At 50.5% G+C, this 21,109-nt stretch overlaps 1 protein-coding gene across 3 annotated transcripts in view; it reads right to left on the bottom strand.

Annotated features, from left to right (window-relative positions):
* TBC1D14 (TBC1 domain family member 14) overlaps nucleotides 1-21,109 on the bottom strand; it is a 94,799-nt gene that overhangs the window by 71,878 nt on the left and 1,812 nt on the right. For all 3 annotated transcript variants that reach the window (XM_072946593.1, XM_072946579.1, XM_072946587.1), the window contains exon 2: nucleotides 13,096-13,831. In XM_072946593.1, coding sequence (XP_072802694.1) covers nucleotides 13,096-13,814 — 719 coding nt within the window. In that variant the 5' untranslated portion in view covers nucleotides 13,815-13,831. The remainder of the gene's footprint in view (nucleotides 1-13,095; nucleotides 13,832-21,109) is intronic.

Here is a 21,109-nt window from a genome sequence, read left to right as displayed (position 1 = left end):
CGGGAATGGGTTTGCCTGTGGGTTTCTCAGAACCCCACAAACTCTTATGCTCCCACAAGATGTCCTGCATTTTGTACTGAATCACCCCTCCCAGGCTGACCACAGCTTCAACTTCCATAAAGATGCAGTGTGTGATCTCCAGATGGTGTCTGTACAGAGCGTGTTTCATAAACTCAGGAAGCCAAATGAATCCTGCAAAGAACAAACACAGTGTCCTCTTCCCCGACTCACCAAAACCACCTTGCTTGTGGCTGTGAAATTTCTAAGGACTTTCACCTTCCAGAAGTCAGGGCAGACCCGCCGCAGAGAAATCAGTGCAGCCCATGCGGTTTATCAGGAACACCATCTGGCTACTGAGTGGGACAAATAAACAGATGTGCAGGCTGAAGATGCTCTTTCTTGGCTCGCTCCAGGCCCCTCCTGAACGTTACTAACTCCAACACTCCGCAGTGAGAAGTCCCTGCCCTGCCCACGTGAGGCAAACAGGAATTTCAACGTCAGCACCCAACAATAAGTGGCTGAATTTAAAAGGTTTCTTTCCTCAGATACAGACAAGTTTCCCAACCCACAAATGGGAAGGCAACAGATCATCAAACCCAGCTGGGGTTTCCCAGAATACCTTCCCGCTCCCTTAAGACACACACTTAGCAGCGCTGGCTAGACCGCAGAAAAACTAACTGGCGGCCTGCTTTCAGTCACGTCAAAAGGCCGAAGAAATCCACCGGCGTCCACCCTTCAGGACGGATGGAGCCCTTTGTTTCTCTGTTTTCCCTTTTCTGCTGCTCATCTCCTGGGCAAGTTGGCACTTACTAGCATTCGTTCATTCATTCATTCAAGCAAGAAGCAGAAAAAAGATCCCTGATGAGTTCTAGCGAGAGCGCAGCACCAACCACTGTGCCAAGCACTTTATTACACGTGTTGCCTCGTTAATTGTCACTTCAGAGATAAGGAAACTAAGGTTCAGGAAAATAAAGCAACTTGCCCGCCACCCAGCTAGAAGGGCAGAACGGCTACTGGCATCTTTGGCTCTACAACTGCACTCTCTGAATCTGCACTGAGCCCGCTGGAGGCACAACAGACACCTCCAGAACACACGTCAGAGGGGCAGCTCCTCCCTCTCCACTCTTCAGTGTCTCAGTGAGTGTGCCCGGAGCTGCGGGCAGCGTCAGACGGGGCGGCGCGGGAGCGCCACGACACCCTGCAAGCCCCAGTCAAGAGGAGGAAGCGGCTCGGCCCTCTGCACCCCGCCCGCCTTACTAGCAGGCCACCCGGCCTGTTTCCTCCCTCTCCCCAAGGGGTCCCGCAGGCTCTTTCTGCAGGCTCCCCCTGGCTTCATTCACCTCATTACTGATTCGATTATTTCACAACCATGTGCTGCTTTCAGACATAAGAATAAAGGCTAAAATTAAAGTTACAGACTGTCATCTGGACCATCTCTACCAGCCCTGGACTGGACAACAGAACGTTCCACCATGATGGGAATGGATAAATCCAAGCTGTCCCATGTGGCAGGCACTGGCCACGAGTGGCTACTGAGCTCTGGAACGTGGCTAGTGTGGCTAAGGAACTGCCGTGGAACCAGAGATGTGGAGCCCACTGGTCTGTTTCTCGAGAAGATGGGTATAGGTCAGTGGAGGTCACAAGACACAGACATTTGAAAAACAAGGCAAGTCCTCACCAGCCTCAGAACCTTTGTATTTAACATTGTCCTTCTGCCAGAACATTCTTCTTCCTCATCTTGCTCGGATCTCTGCTCAAATGTCACCTGCTCAGTGAGGCCCTTCCCAACCATTCTATTTAAAATGGAACCCCCCCACCCCAATCCTCTGCCAGCCCTCATCCCTCTCCCAGCACCCTGCTTCTGATTTCTCCCCAGCACTTAGAGCCTGACATGGACCATCTCCTGGAGTCGTGTGGCATCAGTGGACTATAAGCGCCACACAGTAGTTTAGTTGGAAGAAAGGGAGCAGAGGGTCCCAGGGAGGTATTCACTGAGGAAATGAGTGGCATCTGAATTCAACTATTTGACAAGCACCTACTGAGTTCTAACTAGGTGCCAGCATGCAATGAGACACAGTCCCTCAAGGGGCACCCAGGCTGGGGGCACCCATGGGATGACACTGCACAGTGGCAGCTGCCATGGCAACCACAAGAGCTAGGAGCCGTGGAACCACAGCAAAGGGAACCCCACTCCTGAGATTCTTCGCACGCAGTAGGGAGGGGCAGAACCTCCTCCAGGAGGGGTCACCAGGCCTGTGGGAGGAAAGCAGGCGCTGCAAGCAGATGAGACAATGATTCCAGATCACATTACGACCACCTGGCCCAACTCTCTGTTTGACATATGGGAACACAGCACCTGCAAGGTGCAGGGAGTGAGTGGCAGAGCCAGGGCAGTTTCCTGCTGCCGAGGAAGAGGTCACCATCTGATGCCTGGAGGCCTTCGATTAGGTTTCTGCAGCCCCTTTCCACACATGGCTCCCATTGAGCACATACCCGCCCAGGAAATGAAAGCCGCTGGTAAGTCACTGCACACCTGGGCCTTCACTTGTGCAGACCCCACGCTGCCCTCAGGTGGGCTCCAGCGCCGACAGACATTCTGGGAACTGCGGCTGCAGTGGGGGCACTCTCAGACCTCAAACAAGCAGGAGATGGGGCCCACCAGAAGAAGGGTAGCCGAACCCCCAGCACCGGGCAGCACATGAGCTCTGGGAGCCACCCCTCTGTGTGAACAAGGGCTCCTGGGGCACAAAGAAGGCCCCCGAGGCTGCTCCCACGTGGAGGCTGCACCAGCCCCCGGACAGTGGTTAAGCATCTGCAGGAACGAGTCAGGGTGCACGATGCGACTGCCCAGAGTAGAGCTTTACCGTCAGACAGGCTGGGCTTGGGGTGGAGGAGGGCCGACCCCCTCCAAGCCCCACTGCCAACTAGCTGTGGGACCATAAGCCTACCTGTCTGCACACTGAGGACACCTCCACCAAACGCAAGCCTCTGTCTCTCCAACTGGCTCCTCTGGTTTCCCAATCAACCGGGGTCTCTGCTGATCCTCCTGTTTCACTGTCCCACACCCTCCGGATATCCCCTACCCCTCACTCAGCTTGAAGGCCAGGTCACACTCTTACACGTACTCTCAACCCCGCTGCCTGCCTCTCATTTCACTGGACTCACTCAGCAAAACTACAACTCCGCAGGGAACATACTGCAGAAGAGGAAGAGGCACTGCCTGCTGCTCCCCAGCCCTTTCCCCTCCCACCGCCTCCATGGCATCCACTCCTCTTCATCTCTTTCTTGTGCCTCAAACCCCAGCGCTCCATCCCCACTGTCACCAGCAGCTGAGGACCTTGCTTCCTACTTCACCAAGAAAGTGAAGCAACAGAAAGAGACTTTCCATGGACAACACCAAATGCTGGTGAGGACGTGGAGCAGGAGAACTCTCACTCGCTGCTGGTGGGAATGCAGAAAGGTACGGACACTCCGGAAGGCAGTTGGGACGTTTCCTACAAACCAAACATACATTTACCACTCGGCCCAGCAATCAGGCTCCCTGGTATTTACCCAAAGGAGCTGGAAACTCATATCCACACAAAAAACCTGCACATACATGTTTATAGTAGCTTCATTCATAATTGCTAAGCTTGGAAGCAGCCAAGATGTCCTTCAGTAGGTGATGGATAAATAAACTGTGGTCCATCCGGACAGGGAACGTCACTCAGCACTAAAATGAGATGAGCCAGCAAGGCAGGGAAAGTCACAGAGGGACCGCAAATACATATTACTCAGCGACAGAAGCCAATCTGAAAAAGCTACAACACTGCATGATTCCAACTCTGTGACGTTCTGGAAAAGACAAACTATGGAGACATTAGGAAGATCAGCAGGCACCAGGGGTTCGTGGAGAGGGAGGGATGAAGTGGTGGAGCACGGGGGATTTTGAGGGCAGTGAAACTGCTCTGTGTGATACTATAATGGTGGACACATGGCATTATACATTTGTCCAAACCCACATAACCCGCAACACCAAGAGTGACCCCTCCTGTAAACCATGGACTTTGGTGATGATGACGTGTCAATCAGATTTGTTGACTGTAACAAGGTACCACTCTGGTGGGGGACGTTGATGGCAGGGAGGCTGTGCATGCATGTGGGCAGGCGGTATAGGGATCTCTGCTTAATTTTACAGTGAACCTAAAACTGTTCTAAAAAATAAAGTCTGTCTTTTAAAAGGTAAATAAATATGTTGGTAAAAATCTATATTCACATGAATAAAATGATGCAGCACTAAAAACAATACAGTAGTCCACATGCACTGACAGAGAGAGGACTTCCAGACGTCTACGGCCACACAGAGCCTCCAGCATCTGTGCCCACACACCCGCTCTGCCTCCTGTCCATCTAAGGATCCCACCCAGCTGAAGCCAACTTCTCCACCTGAGCCCGAGGCCCCGCCCCCGAGGAGGCGGCTCAAGGACAATGCCCAGGTTTCTCCTCTCTCTGGCGTGTTCAACTTCTGCTCTTTTACTAGGGTGTTCTTAACAGTAAACAAAAACAGTAACAAAAACAGAAAGACTTCTCCAATCTTAAAAAGAGAAAGAAACTTCACACCACTTCTCCCTCCAGCTCTCACCCCTTTGCTCACTCCCCTGTGCAGCTAATCCACCATCAGAGCTGTCTGAGCTCCTGTTTCCAGCTTGTCTCCTCCTGCCCCCTTAAGCCCACTCCAGTTATGCTTCCACCTGCACCATGCCTGGCCAAGGTCCTTTCTCGAAAGTCACCTGTCAGTCCTCATCCTCCCTGACCCATCAGCACCCTCGGCCCAGCTGCTCACACCCCTCTCCCTGACACCCTGTCTTCACCGGGCTTCCTTCGGGGACACGGCACTCCGTTTCCCCCACCTCTCCAGCCCCACCTCCCGGTCTCTGTGACGTTCCTTCTCTCCTCAGACCTCTCAATGCTCACTCCTCGGTCCTCCTCTCTGTCCACCTCATCTGGTTCCAAACCACCTACGACACCAACAACTCCTAACTTCGATCTCCTGCTCAGACCCAAGTCCCCAGGTCCAGACCCCTCCATCATCACCCACAGCAGCTGCAGGCCCACGGAGGACCTGGTTCCACGACCTCACCTCTCCTGCTCCCCCTGGCACACCCCGTCCATCGCAAGGGCCTCTCCACTGTCCCTCAAATGCACTGGGCCTGCGTGTGCCCTTCCCCGGCCTGAGCCGCTCCTCTCCCAGGTATCTGCTTCGTGAACTTCCTTACCCCCTTTGAGTCTGTGCTTAGCTCTCCCCTCCTCATTCACCTGATGGGCACTGCTCTGGTGGCTCCCCTGACCAGCCTTTTCCGTAACCTGCCTTCTCCAGCACCCCCGTCCCTCCTACTGCTTCGACTTTCTCATTTTCTTCTTAGCACTTACCGTTGCCAACATATAGGCTTCATTTATTTATTAACTGTGGTTATCATTTGCCTCCTTCCACTAGAATATCAGCTCTCTGAGGACAAGGGTCTTTGTTTTGTCCACAAATGAATCCCAAGCACCTGGAACAGTGCCTTGGCATATGCTCGGTAAGCAGTTCCGTGAAGACCGCGTGATGAGAAACATAAATAAAGACCCAGCACAATGCCTGGTACACTGCAGGCCCTCAATAAACAATTATGGCTGTAATTCGCTGCCAAAAGAAAACAAAGCCTAGCAAAGCACAGGGAAGCAACACCCTTAACAAACCCAGCTGCTCCTTCTGAGCACAGCTGCGCCGCCACCGAAGTGCTCTCCAGACAGTGCGCACAGTGACCACCAACCTCCCCCGGGAGCCCAGCACGCAGGCAGCTGGCCCCCTGAGGCTCCATCAGCCATGTCTGCAGAGGGACACTCTCTGCTGCATCCTCTCCAAACGTGAAGGACAGCCTCAAAATGAAGCTCACCTGGAGTAAGAGAAACATGTCTAGTCAAGTCACCCACGACCTCTCAGGTGCCAAAACAATGGTTGGTGAGAGCTTAGCTGCATAAATCAGTGGTTGGAAAGGAAGTGCAGTCACTCTGTAATCAAGGGGGTTGAGCTGCTGAAAAATCCATCTGGTGTAAGAATTCACAACGGAGGACCTGAAAACCTTGGGGTTGGGGTTTCAAAGCAGGGTCAAAAGACCCAGGGTAATTACATGCCTATGAAAACAGTGAAATAAAACAGAAAGGCCATTCTCTGAATAATGGAGACACCTCCCAGACCTTCCGTTAGTATTAACAGGAACTACCCTACTAGGTGGCTTGGCTGCTAAAATCTTTTGTGCTTCTCTCATGCTCAAGACCTAGGCAGCACCTGTCCTTGACTCTGCTGCAGCCTTCCCTTGCCACCCCTACCCTGCCCCGAAGCCAGCAAGCCTCAGGACTTGGAGCTGCCCCAGCCCCACTCCCACACTCCAGAATGCCTGGATAACTCTACCTCCTGGGGAGGAAAAGACATTCTTCACCTGCTTGCTCACAACGTCCTCTTGCCCCTGCAGAGCTCCCAAGCCCTAGAAACTGAAGACCCAGAGCCCCGCCTCCCTGGGGTTGGAGTCTGCTCGAATTCCACCCATCCTTCCCTGCCCACCCTTCTGCAGAGCAGCTGTGAGCTCTGGGAACGCTGACCGGCAGAATCTCCACTGCACCTGCTTTCAGCTCCTCTCCTCCTGCTCTTCCTGCCCAGAGCTCCCCCCTTTGCTGGTCACAGAATACACGTGACAAGGGGCAGGGTGGTGTCTTTTGTAGAAATAGCATGGACTTTGGAGTTGGACAAGCGGAAGTTCAAATCACAGCTCTGCCACTTGGAGTGGATGCAGTTAGCCTCTCTGAGCCCACCTCCACGGGAGACAGTTCCTACCTGAAGAGCTGTGACCCACTCAAGAGCATGTGTGAAGTGCTTGGCCCAGACGTGTGCTCAGAACAGGGGAGCTATACCCTCTCCCAAGGGGAGCAGCTCAGAGGCAGCTCAGGGCTCCCCCAGCTAGCCAGGTTTAACCCTCTCCCATCAAGGAAGTTCACCAGCTCCTGGGCAAACCTTTATCTTACCCTGTCTGGCTCTTATGTACTTTGAGTCTTGGGTCTAAACATGGTCCTAAAAGTCCCGCCTGGTCTGAGCGCCCACCCACCTCTCCATCACCTCCCCGACCTCTGCTTTCCATCCTGGCCACCTCCTGCTGTGGAGCTTTCCCAGAAATGCTGAACTTTTCCCCAATCCCACGACTCTGCACATGCCAATCCCTCTGCCAAAGAGACCCTGTCTCACTCCTGTGCACACGGAAGACACTCTGAAAGGCCTGCTGGCACCTCAGCCCCTGTACTTTCTGCTGGACTCCCCAGGGGGCCTGCTGCTGTGCCGGAGCCTCTCCCTATCCTAACCCTCACGGAACCTCTGAGTGCACAGGTGCACAGGTGCACACAGCGGCCTCCAGCTGTGTCTGCCCGTCTTCGCGTCTTCTTGCCCAGCACCTGGAGCTCAACACCTTGATCAGATCTGTCCTTTCACCCTCACAGCTCTGTAAGGTGGATACCCTCGGCTCATTTTGTAAACAAGAACACTAAACCCAAGACCACCTGCCAGCAAACAGGTAGGTCAAGAGAACGCAGGCCAGTGCTCCTTCCAGATGTCACAGAGGTGCGTGTGCGCACACACACACACACACACACCCAGCAGCTCAGATATACGGCAGGTCAAAGTCACCAGGAATACTGTCAAGTAGATTTTATAGAAAAGTCAGAGTTACACTGTTACACCTCAGTTCACTGATGCTAATTCTAAAATGGTCAAAGCAGTAGAAACTAGAGTCAGGCAAAAAATAAACAGATAAATTAGACATTAATATGCCAGCCACGTGCTGGGTGCTTCACATCCATGTACATTTCCTCCTCATTTAATCCCAACAGCCCTTTGAAGTGCGAACTTATTTCTTTTTCCCAGAAAAAAAACCTAAGTTGAGAGACCCAAACCCTGTATCATCTTTGTATTCCTTGCAAGCTACATAACCACCCCTTGCCTCAGTTTCCTCACCTATAAGTGAGAATTATTTACAGTACTTACCTGAATCCATCAGTTTTCAGTGCAGAATACAGAAACCACTTTAGGAATTTTAAGCAGAAAGGAATTTAACTCAAGGAATTAGATGACTTCAAAACTACTGTAAGGGCTGAAGGAGTCAGCTCTAAACTGGGCCCCCAGGAATGGCTTCCAGAACCACACAGAACTGACGCACCAGAGGAGCTGTCACATCTGAGCTGCCACTGGAACTAAGGAACCGGAGAATGAAAGCAATAGGGTCAGGGAGCCACCGCGACAGCCCCTCCACACTGGACTGTCTCCACCACAGCTGCCTCTAAACACTCAGGGAACGAACCCAGGGATGATGCCGCAGGAAAGCCTCACATCTCCATGACATCACTAAACAGCAGGAAACAGCCAAAACCGGGGGACGGGGGGTTCCCCACCTCAGACCGCTCATAAAGGGGACCCAATTCCTGCCCAGAACCCGAGCTGCCAGCAACTCTGGGAAATGCCCATTTTAACCCTCCAGCTCCCACAGCACAGGAAGGCGCCCTAGAAGGATGAACAAGCCAGCCCGCAGAATCTAACACACCACACTCTCTCCTGTGGTTGCTGAAGATTACACAAGGAGACCACGTGAAAGTGCCGAGTGGCACCGGCGAGCACCAGACATCGCCTGTCCCTCCCTGTGCCAGGGGCTCCAGCTGCCGAACGTCTCTGAGGTGCAGCCGCCCTGGTGGTAAGCCAACACACCTCCCTAAAAAGAAAGCAAGGGGCAAGTGCGTTCCCTAGCAGTGCTCATGCCGCCTTCCAAATGATCAAATCCCCAAAGCCTAGATCGGTCTAGGAACTAAAATTCTGGTTGAGCGCTTTGACACCAAGTCAAAGTGCCCATTTACAGATTTATTTTTCTTAAGCCAGTGGTTTCAAGTTTTTTTTTTTATATGGCAAACCCTTTTAAAAAAATGAACTCTTATGTGAAACCCCAACAAAAACAGACAGTAAGGCCATGAGTCTGGCCTGCTCACACCGGGCATGCACTCCGTCCAGAGCTTCACGTTTAACCCGCACATCAACTCTTTACGAGAGTATAGTTAACCCCATCACTCAGTATACACTCGGGAGCACAGAGGTTCAGTAAGTTTCCTGAGGTCACACAGGTCAAAAACGGCAGAGCTGAGGTTCAAACCTGAGTCTGGGTAGCTCTGGCTCTCAACCACCGACTCCTCAGTGTCTCTCTGTGAATTACAACTCAGTGCCAGGGCGAACCAGACACACGCTGTGCCCTCGGGGGGCTCTCAGCCAGGTCAGGAAGCAGATCAGAAAAATGCATCATTACAGGTCTTTAAACACAGCCTCCCACGAGCTGTTCCCTCTACCCTATGCCTTCACTTGGCAAGCTCCTTCTCACCCTGCAAGGGCAGTTCAAGCACTCTTCTCAGCAAAGGATATTCAGATCAGTTCTTCTGAGAACTTACTAGAGGGCCACACGGAAGATCTATGTGGTCAAAGCTAATTACCACCTTCCAGGCCAAAGCAGGTTAGAAGCCTTAAAGCCTGGGCTTCTGAAGCCCTGTCTCCTGTGGAAAACTGGCGTGTTACTGAATTCCTCTCATATCTGCTTTCTAGATAAAGACTGTTTCACTGCACTGGGCTCAGAGAATCCCTTAGAACAGTCCCTCTCTTCTATATGAGATGAGGATTCTGCTCAAAATATGTTACACTAGTGGAACATAATCAGTATTTTATAATAACTTTAAATGGAACATAATCTATAAAACATCAAATCATTGAAGCTAATACAATATTGTAAATCAACTATAATTTAATTACTATATATATATATATATATTACATTAGTAAACTTCCTTCAAAGAAGCAACTAAATACCAGCATTTACAACCTGCTAGCCCAGAGGTTCTCAACAACTGGGTGATTCTGCCCAACTCTCCTACCTCACCCTACCCCACTCCTCCAGGGACATTTGACGGCGTCTGAGGATGTTTTAAGCTGTCACAACTGGGGACTGCTGCTGGCATCTAGTGGGTAGAGGCCAGGGATGCTGCTAAACAGCCTTCATTTCAGTGCACAGGACGGATTCACCACAAAGGTTCATTCTTCCCCAAATGTCAACAGAGCCAAAGTGGAGAAACCCTGATCTTTTCCAATAATGGATCAGTTAAAGTAAAGCACAATATGGGGTTAAGAACTAGAGAAAGCTTTAGAAAACATAGTTTTTAGAAGTGATAATATTTGTGTTAGAATCATTAACAGCTACTACCTTCCATGCCAGAAAGTGTACTAGATGGTCAATACTTTACCTATTTGATCTTGAACCTTACACAGTACTTTTATGTACCATTTAAGGCTCAGAGAGGTGAAGTAACTTGCCCAAGGCCACACAGCTACTAAATAGGACAGCTCATTCTGAACCCCACCAGCCTGACTCCTGAACTAGCACTCCTGACTTCTGTATCCGTGACATGCACACATGCACGAGCGCGTGCACACACACACACGAATGACGACACTCATGAGCCCCCACCCCCGCAGTGCTCATCTGTCTCCCCCACTGGCAGTGAGCTCCTTAAGGGCAGGGACTATCTCTAACCTCAGAGGAGAGTGTGCAACAGAGGTGCTTATTGCAGTCCGTGTAAAGAAAAGAACAAAGGCACAAACAGGAGCTGGGCTTGGGCTTCAGGGGCGGAGTGCAGGGGGAGGAGCTTGGGCTCCTCTGTTCCTGACTCACCCAGGCCACCCTTATCAAGCAGTCAGGGTCAGCAACAGGCCTGCTCCCTCAGGCTACAAGGTCCCTGACCACTTCCTCTGAGCCCCATTCTTCAAGACCAGCTTCCAAAACACTGCCCTCACTGCTTTCTACAACCTAGAAGTGCACTCCAGACAAGGAGAACAGACTGCATGAGCATCGAGGGAGATGTGGGGCCCAGGGGATAAAGTGGAGAGGATGATGTAGAAGCCCAGGCTGGGAACTGCAAAGGACCAGCTCAAGCCCCAGCCCTGCCCTCAACAAAAACTCACGCCATCCTCTGAGCTGTGTGCCAGACCCCGTCTGTAACTCACCTGCAGATATACTCACCTGCAAAATGTTAGTGGGTTCCAAACATTTCTGGCCCAGAACCCTTTTCCCCTCAAAGGAATTACATATGGAAACTCTTCAAGACTCCAGGACAAAAAACTCACTACACTTGGCTCACAATATTACAAATCTTGATTCATTTGTCATTAATATTTTATCTGCTTCACAAAGGTACTTAAATAATGGCTCACAACAATAATGTCACAGCCATCAAAACAAAGGAAAGGAGACAAGAAACAAAAAATAAAAGAAGAGATATCTGATTTCTGTGGCACAAAGCTGAGAAAGAAAGATTTTCAAGAAACAATCCTCAGTCATTAACGTTACTTCCTTTCAAAGGAAAAGAGGCTCCAACACAGACAGTAAGACAAAGGCAGCAGACAAAGCAGGATGAAGTCATGGCCGTCACAACAAGCAACTGACACTTCAGAGCTACTCTGCCTGGGTCTGGACCAAGTTTTACACCTGGGAGCCCACTTCATCCCCATGAGCACCATATGAGTGGGTCTCATCATGAACCCATTTTGCAGAGGAAGAAACTGAGACATAAGGCAAATAATGAGGACAATGCAGGTAAGACGACATAAATAGTACATCAACAACATAATAGGCATCATGTGCTGGGCACTTACTCATGCTATTTTAGATATGAGAAAAGTAGCTCAGAGAGGTGAAGTAACTTGCTCAAGGTCACACAGCCAGTAGTGACTGCAGGTCTCCTGAATTCCAAAGCTAAGCTCTTTCCTCTATGCTGTTTCCCGGGCATCCGCATTTCAAGCAAGGTTTCCCAAATTTGTCAAGAACCAGGTGATTCTGAAAACCTGTCTCCAAGGCCCTTCCTCTGAGATTCTGATTCTGGAGTTCTGGGATGAGTTCTAAAGAGACATAGTTCACAGGCACTCAGATGGTATTCATAAACAGGGAAAGTGGAAAATACTGATCTGAGCAAAGGGAATAGTTCAGCCCCACAAACCTGAGCTGCAACAGCACTATTTCAGGGCTGTGGACTCAGTGAGGACAGTGAATCTCACCCACAGTCCCTGGGTTCCTCCCACTGAAGGCGATCACGGAGTTACGGGCTTCTGGGGCCAAGAATTCTCCTCGGGAGGAGCACAGTATCTGTCCACGGGCACATCAAAGAAACAGGTGCCCCACAAAACCACAGCCCACATCGGAGATGTTTTCTCTCAGGACTGGTCTTAGACGCATCCAAGATGATCTGCATCTCCAGCTGATGACATACCTGAGACCGCCTTAAGTTAAGACGTGTGCCCACAGCCACAGAAGTCTCTGGCTGACTCCAGTCAGCATGTCACACCATCTCAAAGGGACACCCAGTGCCGCAATGTCCAACACGTGCTCTGCTACAGGCACATGCACGGGGCAGCTGGGTTGAGCACAGAAACGTTCCTGGTGGGAACATGTGTGGCTGCAGTGCAGCGGCAGCATGCACCCCAGCAGCAGAACCAGGGCCAGAACGTGAACACAAGAGCACAGCCATGCAGGGGTGCAAGAGACACAACCAGGGAGGGCCCTGATGGACGAGCCCTGGGTTATGCCAGTGGCGGCTGGAGTTAAGACATGGGGGCTACTGACTCTGATCAGTCACCCTCACCAGTCCCTCTTCATGGCCCAAGAAGCTCAGGTTATCAATGTAAAGGGCCCTCACAAACGTTGCTGATTTGGTAACACTGTCCACTTGTAGATCACCCTCAGCCACAGCAGGTCAAAGGTCAGGAAGTGACAAGACTGTGGAGTGAGCCAAGGACACGGAGGTGACAGCTAGCAGCGAGGAATCAAGCCGCAGAATCACTGACAGACCAGTCCTATACACAACTCCAGAGGATTCTGGGCTACTGGGAAAAGGCATGATTACCTATATGACACAGTGTCTGCTCAACAGGGAGGAAACACACATTTCAGACAAGAACAATGCAGCTGATCGGAAGTTAATAACCTGGCTCTTCTAGAGAGACAAAGATGGCATTACCTTGAAAAGAAGTTACTAAATGGTCCCAATATTTTCAATTTCTTTCCCTCCTCAGTTTCATCACAGTCCTGCTGCTGCAGGTCACGGGTTTCCTTGATGGAGCTCAGGGTGACATCAGTAAACTGTGGGTCATCGTCATTCTCCAGGGTCACAATGGCACTGGAGCTGCTCGTGACCACGAGGTCCAAGATGTCCTCGTTGCTGACGGACAGCGTGGTTGACAGCTCTGTGCCGAGACTGGACACGCTGCAGACGGAGACATTGTCACTGCGGTTCAGGGTTTCGGAGGTGGGGCTGTAGAGCTTCACCGAGTCGTAGCCCGTCCTGGGAAACGTGGAGGACTTCCGCACGCTCTGCTCCCGCTCGGCGCTGGTGGGGGCTGGTGGCGCATAGGACGGCAGTGGGCATGCGCTCTGGCAGGCTCGCTCGGGGACGATCTCCGACTCGGACTGTTTCCTCTTCACGTGGACCACGCTGCAGGGCACGGGTTCTGGGTTGCCAACCTCTAGGGTGGGGATGCCCGAGTCCACCGACTTAAGGCTGTGCCGATCTTCTAAAGCACCAAGTTTCAGCTTGGGCCCATACTCAGGCAGCGAGAGGGATCTGGGTGCCTTGAGATTCAAGTGTTGCAGGTTCTGAATGTGGTTTCCTGGTCGACCATCCAGAATGCCCATCAAGGCTACGCCATTTGTAGAGGTGGAAAGGTTTCCATCAGTCATCTTGGTCCAAGGAGAAACTAGAAAAAACACAAAAATGGAAATTAAGACAATGGATATAAAAAGCCAAAGATGCAACTCCTCTGACACACAGTCCAAACGTTTCGATGCCCCTTTTAAAGGAATGATCCTAAAAAAAAGTCCTACATACCCAAGTTTTAAGTCAAGACCAGAAGCTAGAGTTATAATATATATATTATGATATAAAATAACAGTAAGATAACTCAAACAAAGGCTACATTTAAGAGGGGTATACATAATCACCCTTATCATCATAACCTCCACACCACCAGTGCCATCTGTGATCCCCAGGACAGCACTGGGAGCATGAGGACTCTTCCAGGGAGGAAGAGAGGGGGTTTGTTGTGTGTGTGTGTGTTTTAATGAGAAACAGGATACCTGTCAAAAGTATGTGAATTCAAAACCTAAACGTAAGTCAAGGTTCTGCTTATTCTGAGACAGCATAAAAATCAAAAGGTCTTCATCAAGACAGATGGCTGTGTACACCTTGTGCAGTGAGATTACCCCAAACACATCCAAGTTAGCCATGGCTCTCCACGATGCTTTAGTCACCTTACTCAGGTCTGCAGGGCAGGGCACATCATACCCTTTACCATAGAAGAAAGTGAGGCTCAGAGAGGTTAGGAAACAGATCCAAGATCATACTGCTACTTAGCAGCAGAGCTGGATCTAAATGACTGACCCCAAAACAAGCCATACCTAGTGGATGAATGGCTAAGTCTGGGGTTATAAAAACCCAGATCAGAAGGCTGGCTCAGTACAGACAAAAACCAACAAAGGAAAAAATAAAGACCATAAACCTGCAGTAAACACCTAAGCGAGTTGAGTCGGAGTTGCCAGTGACACAAAGGCCCTGCCTGCAGTTCTCTGGCCCAAGACTGGGGTGGTGATGAGGGGATGGGAGGTGCACCAGCTTGGACAGCCAGGTCCCCAGTGGACTAAGAACCCTGACATAAGTTATGTTACCTTCTACTGTCCTTTAGAATGTCAAAAACTACAGAAATCTGGGGGTGCATTTAAATTTGATCCATGGATTAGAAAAACGTAAAGAATGGAACTTTGGACTCAGACATCTCTGGGTCCCAACCCCAGCTCCACTAGACTGCCTTGGGAGAATTAAATAAGGTACCATGGGAAAAGCATGCAGGAGCCCCCCTGCCAGCATTACCCCCACCCCAGCAGGCACCCTGCTGGGAGCTGTTATCATTAAACAGCAAGGAGGTAAAGGTTTGAAGCCTGGCAATAACCCTGATAACCACTGCCTTTGGGGTGCTATTTTAGCTTTTGCAGTGAGCTTCTCGCTCCCCTTCCGGAAGCCTGACCTGCCTCTCAATGTCAACACAGCAAAAGCAAATTCATTAAAAGCAGAAACGGAGGGAGCAATCATCTCCCTCCCTCCCAGAAACTAAAGGAACAAGGCAGACAGTGCAGCACTGGAGCAAAAATAGAAATAAGAAGGAATGAATTCAAATGCAGAATTCAGAAATAGACTGAACTATATATAAAAACCTGAGATGTGACCCACTGAGTAAGGAAGGATTATTTAATCATGGTGTCTTGCTAATTGGTTATCAATTTTTCTTAGAAGGCAGAACCACACTGCACTACACCAAAACAAAAATATCGACAGAATTAGAGCTTAATACAAAAATGAGACTATAGAAGTGCTGCACAAAGTAGAACGCTTCTCTGAGCTACAGAGCAAAACGCAGCTCATAATCCAAGAGGATCGGGCATCATCTCACCACACGGGAACACATTTTAGATGTTCTGCAGTTCACACTGCCCTGAATTTCCTGGGCTGGAGCCCTCACCCTGAGTCCCCAGCCAGGACCTCCTCCCAGGCAAGGCCACAGCAAACTACCTCTGGAACCCTGCTCCGGGAACTACTCTGTGAAACAACAGACTTCACAACAGGAGGCACATGAAGACAAATCAGTACAGAAATTTAAAAGTTCTACATTTTTTTAATTAAAAAGAAAATACAGTAAGAAACATCTTTGGCACATAGTTAAAAGCTCATCTTCGGCAACGTCAAAGGTGATTAGAATTATCAAAACACCATCAACACTCCAACAGGTCAAACTGGCAAAAAGCCATAAACACAAGAAGAAATCCTCTCGGCGAGCAGAGCTAGGAGCCCCACAGGCCCAGCTGAGACGCTGCTCTGCCCCTCACCAGCCAGGGAGGTGCCTCTGAGCCTCAACTTCCCGCCTCCCCGGCGGTAAAGTGAGACAATACCATGTAACTCACAGGCTTGTCTGATGATAAATTAAATGAGAAGGTTTGGTGGCACACTGGCACACTGGCACCTGACATACAGTAGGTGCCCAATAAATGTGAATTTCCCCTATTTTAGCCACATAAAGAGCTGGAATACCCGAAAAAAATGAATTTAAACTGAAATTTTGACACTAGAATAGACAGGAACGCGTAACAAGTGAGTTCAGTGAACCCAAGGAGCCCTTCTCCTCTGAGCTGCCAAGATGGAAGCAGAGGGAAGAGAGAAACAAGTTTACACAGAGTGCAAAGCCGCCTGGCGGTGGCCTGGTCCTTCCCCTTTCCTCTGCCTTGGGGGCCATGGAGGGCAGCCCGAGGGACTCTGCGAGGGGAAACTGAGGGGCCTCTGAGGCCTCTGATGGTTCCAAGTCCAGTTTAAGTTCCTTATGCCTCAGGAACAGAATGTCAGCCTTCGGACAAATAAACCTAAAAGGAAAAAAGTACTTCCACATGCAACATACTCTAAAACCAAACTCTGCAAGGGCCAAGGCCATCTGTCCTCAAACCCTTCCACCTGCTGCCACCATTGCCATAAAACCAGAAGCTGCACTCCAGAGCACCTGCCTTCCGATGGGCCCTGCAGTAGGGGGGCTGCACACACAAAGGGCATGCTTCCGAGACAGGCTGCAGGGTGGACTTTGGAGGCCAGCCGAGAGGCCAGCTGCGGATGGCCTGCCTCCAAGTCACACGTTTTCTAAAGACACAGTAAGTCTAAATTCCCCAGACTGGCGCAGGGCCTTCCTGATCAGCCTACCAGCCTCACCAGCTGCTTAATGTCACCCTCACCCCTCTCAACACCCAGCCGTACTGTGGCACTGCCTCAGGTACTCTTCCCTGCCCAGCCATCAGCGCCCCTGGGGGTCTGCCCGCATGCGCCACAGAGACACAGCACACTTCCAAGGCCACCTCCACTGAGAAGCCTTCCTTGATTCTTCCAGGAAGCTGCAGGTCCTCCTTCCTCCTAGGCTCTTCGTGGCCACACCTCACCTACAACAACTGCATGTACAGCAGTTCCCATGTCTCTCTCCCCTGGCTTCTAAGCTTCAGGCAGTCACATGCTAATGGTTTCTGGATACTACTGCCTGACGTGGTTAAGGACTCAAAAGTCTCCTTGCTGAATTAATTATTACTAATAACTACATTCTAAGTGGACAGGTTTCAGGATAGTCCTCCCAAGAAACACCTGTCAAGAGCTGAGTTGTGTTTCAAGAACAAGGTGAGGCAGCGGAGGTCACAGAAGAGCTACCGACAGCAGACCCAGCAAGTAAGCGATGACCGTCCTGTGCGCTGTGTCAGCTGTGAGTCCAGACAACAGGGAACATAGTCAGCACCCGACAGCTCAGGAAAGCAAAATGAATTTCCCTCTGCAGTTGTTTCCCAGAGTCTCATACAATTCCTGGGCAGTGGCCACGGCGGCGCGCCCTCAGCTCTCGGCGGTGCCCAGGCAGGGCCCACACCAGATACAAGTCTGAGGATGAGCAGCCATCCCAGCCCCGACGAGACACACAGGATGTCCAGCACGGATACGAGGAGAACTGCTCACTCCAGGCAACAAGACCATCGGACCTGTTTTTACTGACCTGTCATGAAACTGAGTCCTGATGGAAGCAAAGAGGGAAAGTATCCCAAGAGATTGGAACACTCCATAGGGGCCCCTTCTTTAGTTTAATATGAGTCAGAAAGTGGAGAGCAGCTCTGCCAGTGACTCTGAATGAGGCTTTGGAAAACAAGCCCATGTTGAAGCAACAGTTGAATTTTCTCCTCCTTAAAAAGTAACGGGACTAGGTCTTGACTAAGGCTTCATAAGTAAAAGGAACAGTTTATGAAACCAAAACTGAATGACTTGGTTACGTCCCTGGGGGAAAAAATCCACTCCCTGGTGGCTTCAGGGAGACATAACGCTGCCCATCCATGCAGACATCCTCTGGCACTCATCCTCCGTGGCTCCTTCCTGTCCACGGGACGTGTGCTACACTCAGACTCCCTTGTCTCTGCTCCTCTCTGGATACTGCGGAGGAGAGTGGCCTCCTTGCACCCCCAATAGCACGGGAGATAGACAGTGATGCACCCTCAGATCCTCCAAGGAGGGTGCACTCATCTTATCTGCCAAGCCTCCCATCAACCCAGCTCTGCCAGATTTCCGCACCTTGTCGCTCAAGTCACAAACAGTCGGCTCCCTTCTTTCAGCCATGGCCTGAGGGCACGTGTGTCAGAGAGAGCAGGAATTAGGTCTGCAACACCTGACAACACCAGAGCATCACCACAAAACTACAACTTCATGAGGGCCAGGCACTGCTCTAAGCTCTTAACATACCATTCTGTTTCGCAGCCCTTTCTGCCAGGTATTATCCCCCCACACAGAGGAGGAAACTGAGGCACACAGCTGACCCAGGTCTGCACTTTAATGTGGCAGCAGCTGAGGCCTGAGCCCAAGTCTGTGACCCCAAGGCCCTTGGTAAGCTCTGCTACTTACACAGTCCTAATGCAGACATCAAACACCTCCTCAAATCCTCATCCCTCCCGTGGAGGAACAGACTGTACTCCATCACTTCACGGACGGCAAATACACAGCGCTGAGCCAGATGCAGGGAGCTGCCCAGGGTTCTGCAGGGAGGGCCCGACCTGAGTCTTCTCTCTGCGACACCTACGTCACTCTCCAGAAGGCCTCTCACGGGCCTTTCATGTTTCCTGGAGAGGAGTCTAGTGGGACTGCCAGGCTCCCCACAGGAGTGGTGGCTCCCCCAGGCCTTCATCTCGACCATGGACCTGACACCAAGGAGAGCCCACTGGCCTATGTGACATCTCCCACGTGACTCGGCCTGCTCTGTAGAGGCTCTACAAGCACCAAGCACTGTGAGTCTCCTCTTTTAAATTCAAGTCCTGGCTTAGGCAGAAAGGACCCCGGGGAGAAAGGCACAGGACGTTCTGGGTCTCAGGTGCCTCGGCAGGAACAATAAGCACGAGCTGCCGCCCCTGCCCACCAAGTGTGCGTTACAACATGCGGGCACTGTGCTCGGTGTTCACACCCACCACCTACATAACCTTCACAGCAGCCCAAGAGCTGGGGACACCGTCACCAGCACCTCACGGACAAGAAGACCAGGCGCAAACGGAACGTATAATGAAGTGGTCCTGCTGGGCTGACCTGGACCTGACTCTAAGGTGCTTACTCTTTCCACTGCTGCACAAGAGGCCTAAAATAATGGATTAATTCACATTATGTAAAATGGAAAAGTCAACTATAAAAGTAGTTTGGTTTTTAAATGAGTTATTCTTTAGGATAAAAATAATACTAAAAATTTTTCTGGAAGCTCAATATATTTCTCTGGAGGGTGAACAGCAACTTTGAGGCACCTAAAACGCAACACAATGTTGTTTAATAAGCTTCAGTCCATCAGCAAACCAGGCCGAAATTGGGGTTAAACTGTGGAGGGTCCCCAAAGGCTCCTTCCCAATGCTAAGAAACAGATATTTCACTTACACTGTCCAAAGGTGGTTATGTTTAAAATGCACAGGTGGGACACTTTACATTAAGAATTTTCAGTGCACAGGAGGTTCCCCCACTCCCCCAAATGTTTCAGCTACATGGAGTGATTTACCAAAACTAATCACCATAAGTACCTGCAACATGACTGAGAGGCAACTGACAAGTTAGGAAGATATTCAGACCACTTAACAGAGCAAACATAATTTATAATCTTAATTATTAATAAGATAAACAACCTACTGAACATTTACCATACACCGAACATACTAGGCGCGATCACAGGCGCTAATCACCACAAGCCTGCCAAGTACACTGAGGAAACTGTGAGATTCAGAGAAGCTGAGTAACTCACCCAAGGTCACACAGCAAGAGAAATGGTATTCAGACCAGGTCTGACATCAAAGCCCATACATGGCTTGCTGGAGTACTTAAGAACATGACCCTCAACTTTGTGATAATCAATGAGCTGAACACACCAATATTTAGACTTCTCTGTATGTATGTTAGACTTCAACAGAAAACTTTTAAAAATAAAAAGACAGGAGTGGAAAAAATAATGCAGGTTCTGGAGGAAGACTGCCTGGGGTCAAATCCTGGCTCCTGCACTTTCCAGTTCTGCGACCATGGACTCACTTCCTAACTTCTCTGTGCCTCAATTTCCATCTAGTAAAATGGGGACAATTACAGACCATGTCTCATCAGGCAGTTGACAAGACGAGGGGAAGAAATCCACATAAAGCCTTTAGAATCCTGCTTCAGAAGATGCTGGCTGGTGTCACTCTTCCCTGGGCACCCGACAGGGCCAGCCAGCTCAGGCCCACTATTTTAGCAGCTCATTTGCATGAGCAAGCCCAGACATGCAGGTGTACGTGTGCACAGCCGCACTGTACGGCTTCTTCCTGTCACCAGTGTCTCTCCTCACACTTGCTATGTGGCACTGGTGAGTGCTGGGCCTCAGCTGCCCCATCTGTAGAATGAGGTGACTGGCCTGGCTGATCTACCCGAGGTCCTGCCAACCTCACAGTCTAGAATTCTAAACAGCCCAGGCCCTAGAAACTTAAACACATGTTAATAGACAACACTACTCATTTTCCTAAAATCCTCTTTTACACGATATACATATGTATAAATGTCTATTCTGATGATGAATCTTCACCAAGCTCTCAAAGCTCCACAAGCACCCACGACATGCTGGGTAGGCATCCTCTGTGCTCAGGCTGGGGACATGACGGTCAGAAGCTCTGACCAACAGGAACAACTTGCTCTGATAAGCTGTGTCCTCCCACTAGAGAAGGCTTCAACAGAGCACAGGCAAGGGTAAAGCAGAGGCATGAAGGACAGGAATTCACTTGCTGGACACAGGGGAGGGACAGTGGGATGGAGAGATGGAGAAGTGGAAGGGTGGAGGGGTGCAGAAGTAGAGAGGGGGTGCCAAAGGGAGAGGAACCTGCAGGGATCAGTGGGAATCAGGTGAGGCAGCACTGACTGTGAATGGGGGTAGGAAGGGGGG

The sequence above is a fragment of the Vicugna pacos genome, chromosome 2 (genome assembly GCF_048564905.1).
Source record: "Vicugna pacos chromosome 2, VicPac4, whole genome shotgun sequence".
Classification (NCBI taxonomy): Eukaryota; Metazoa; Chordata; class Mammalia; order Artiodactyla; family Camelidae; genus Vicugna; species Vicugna pacos.
Note: the sequence above shows the minus strand (reverse complement) of the source record. Positions and strands in the feature narration are given on the sequence as shown.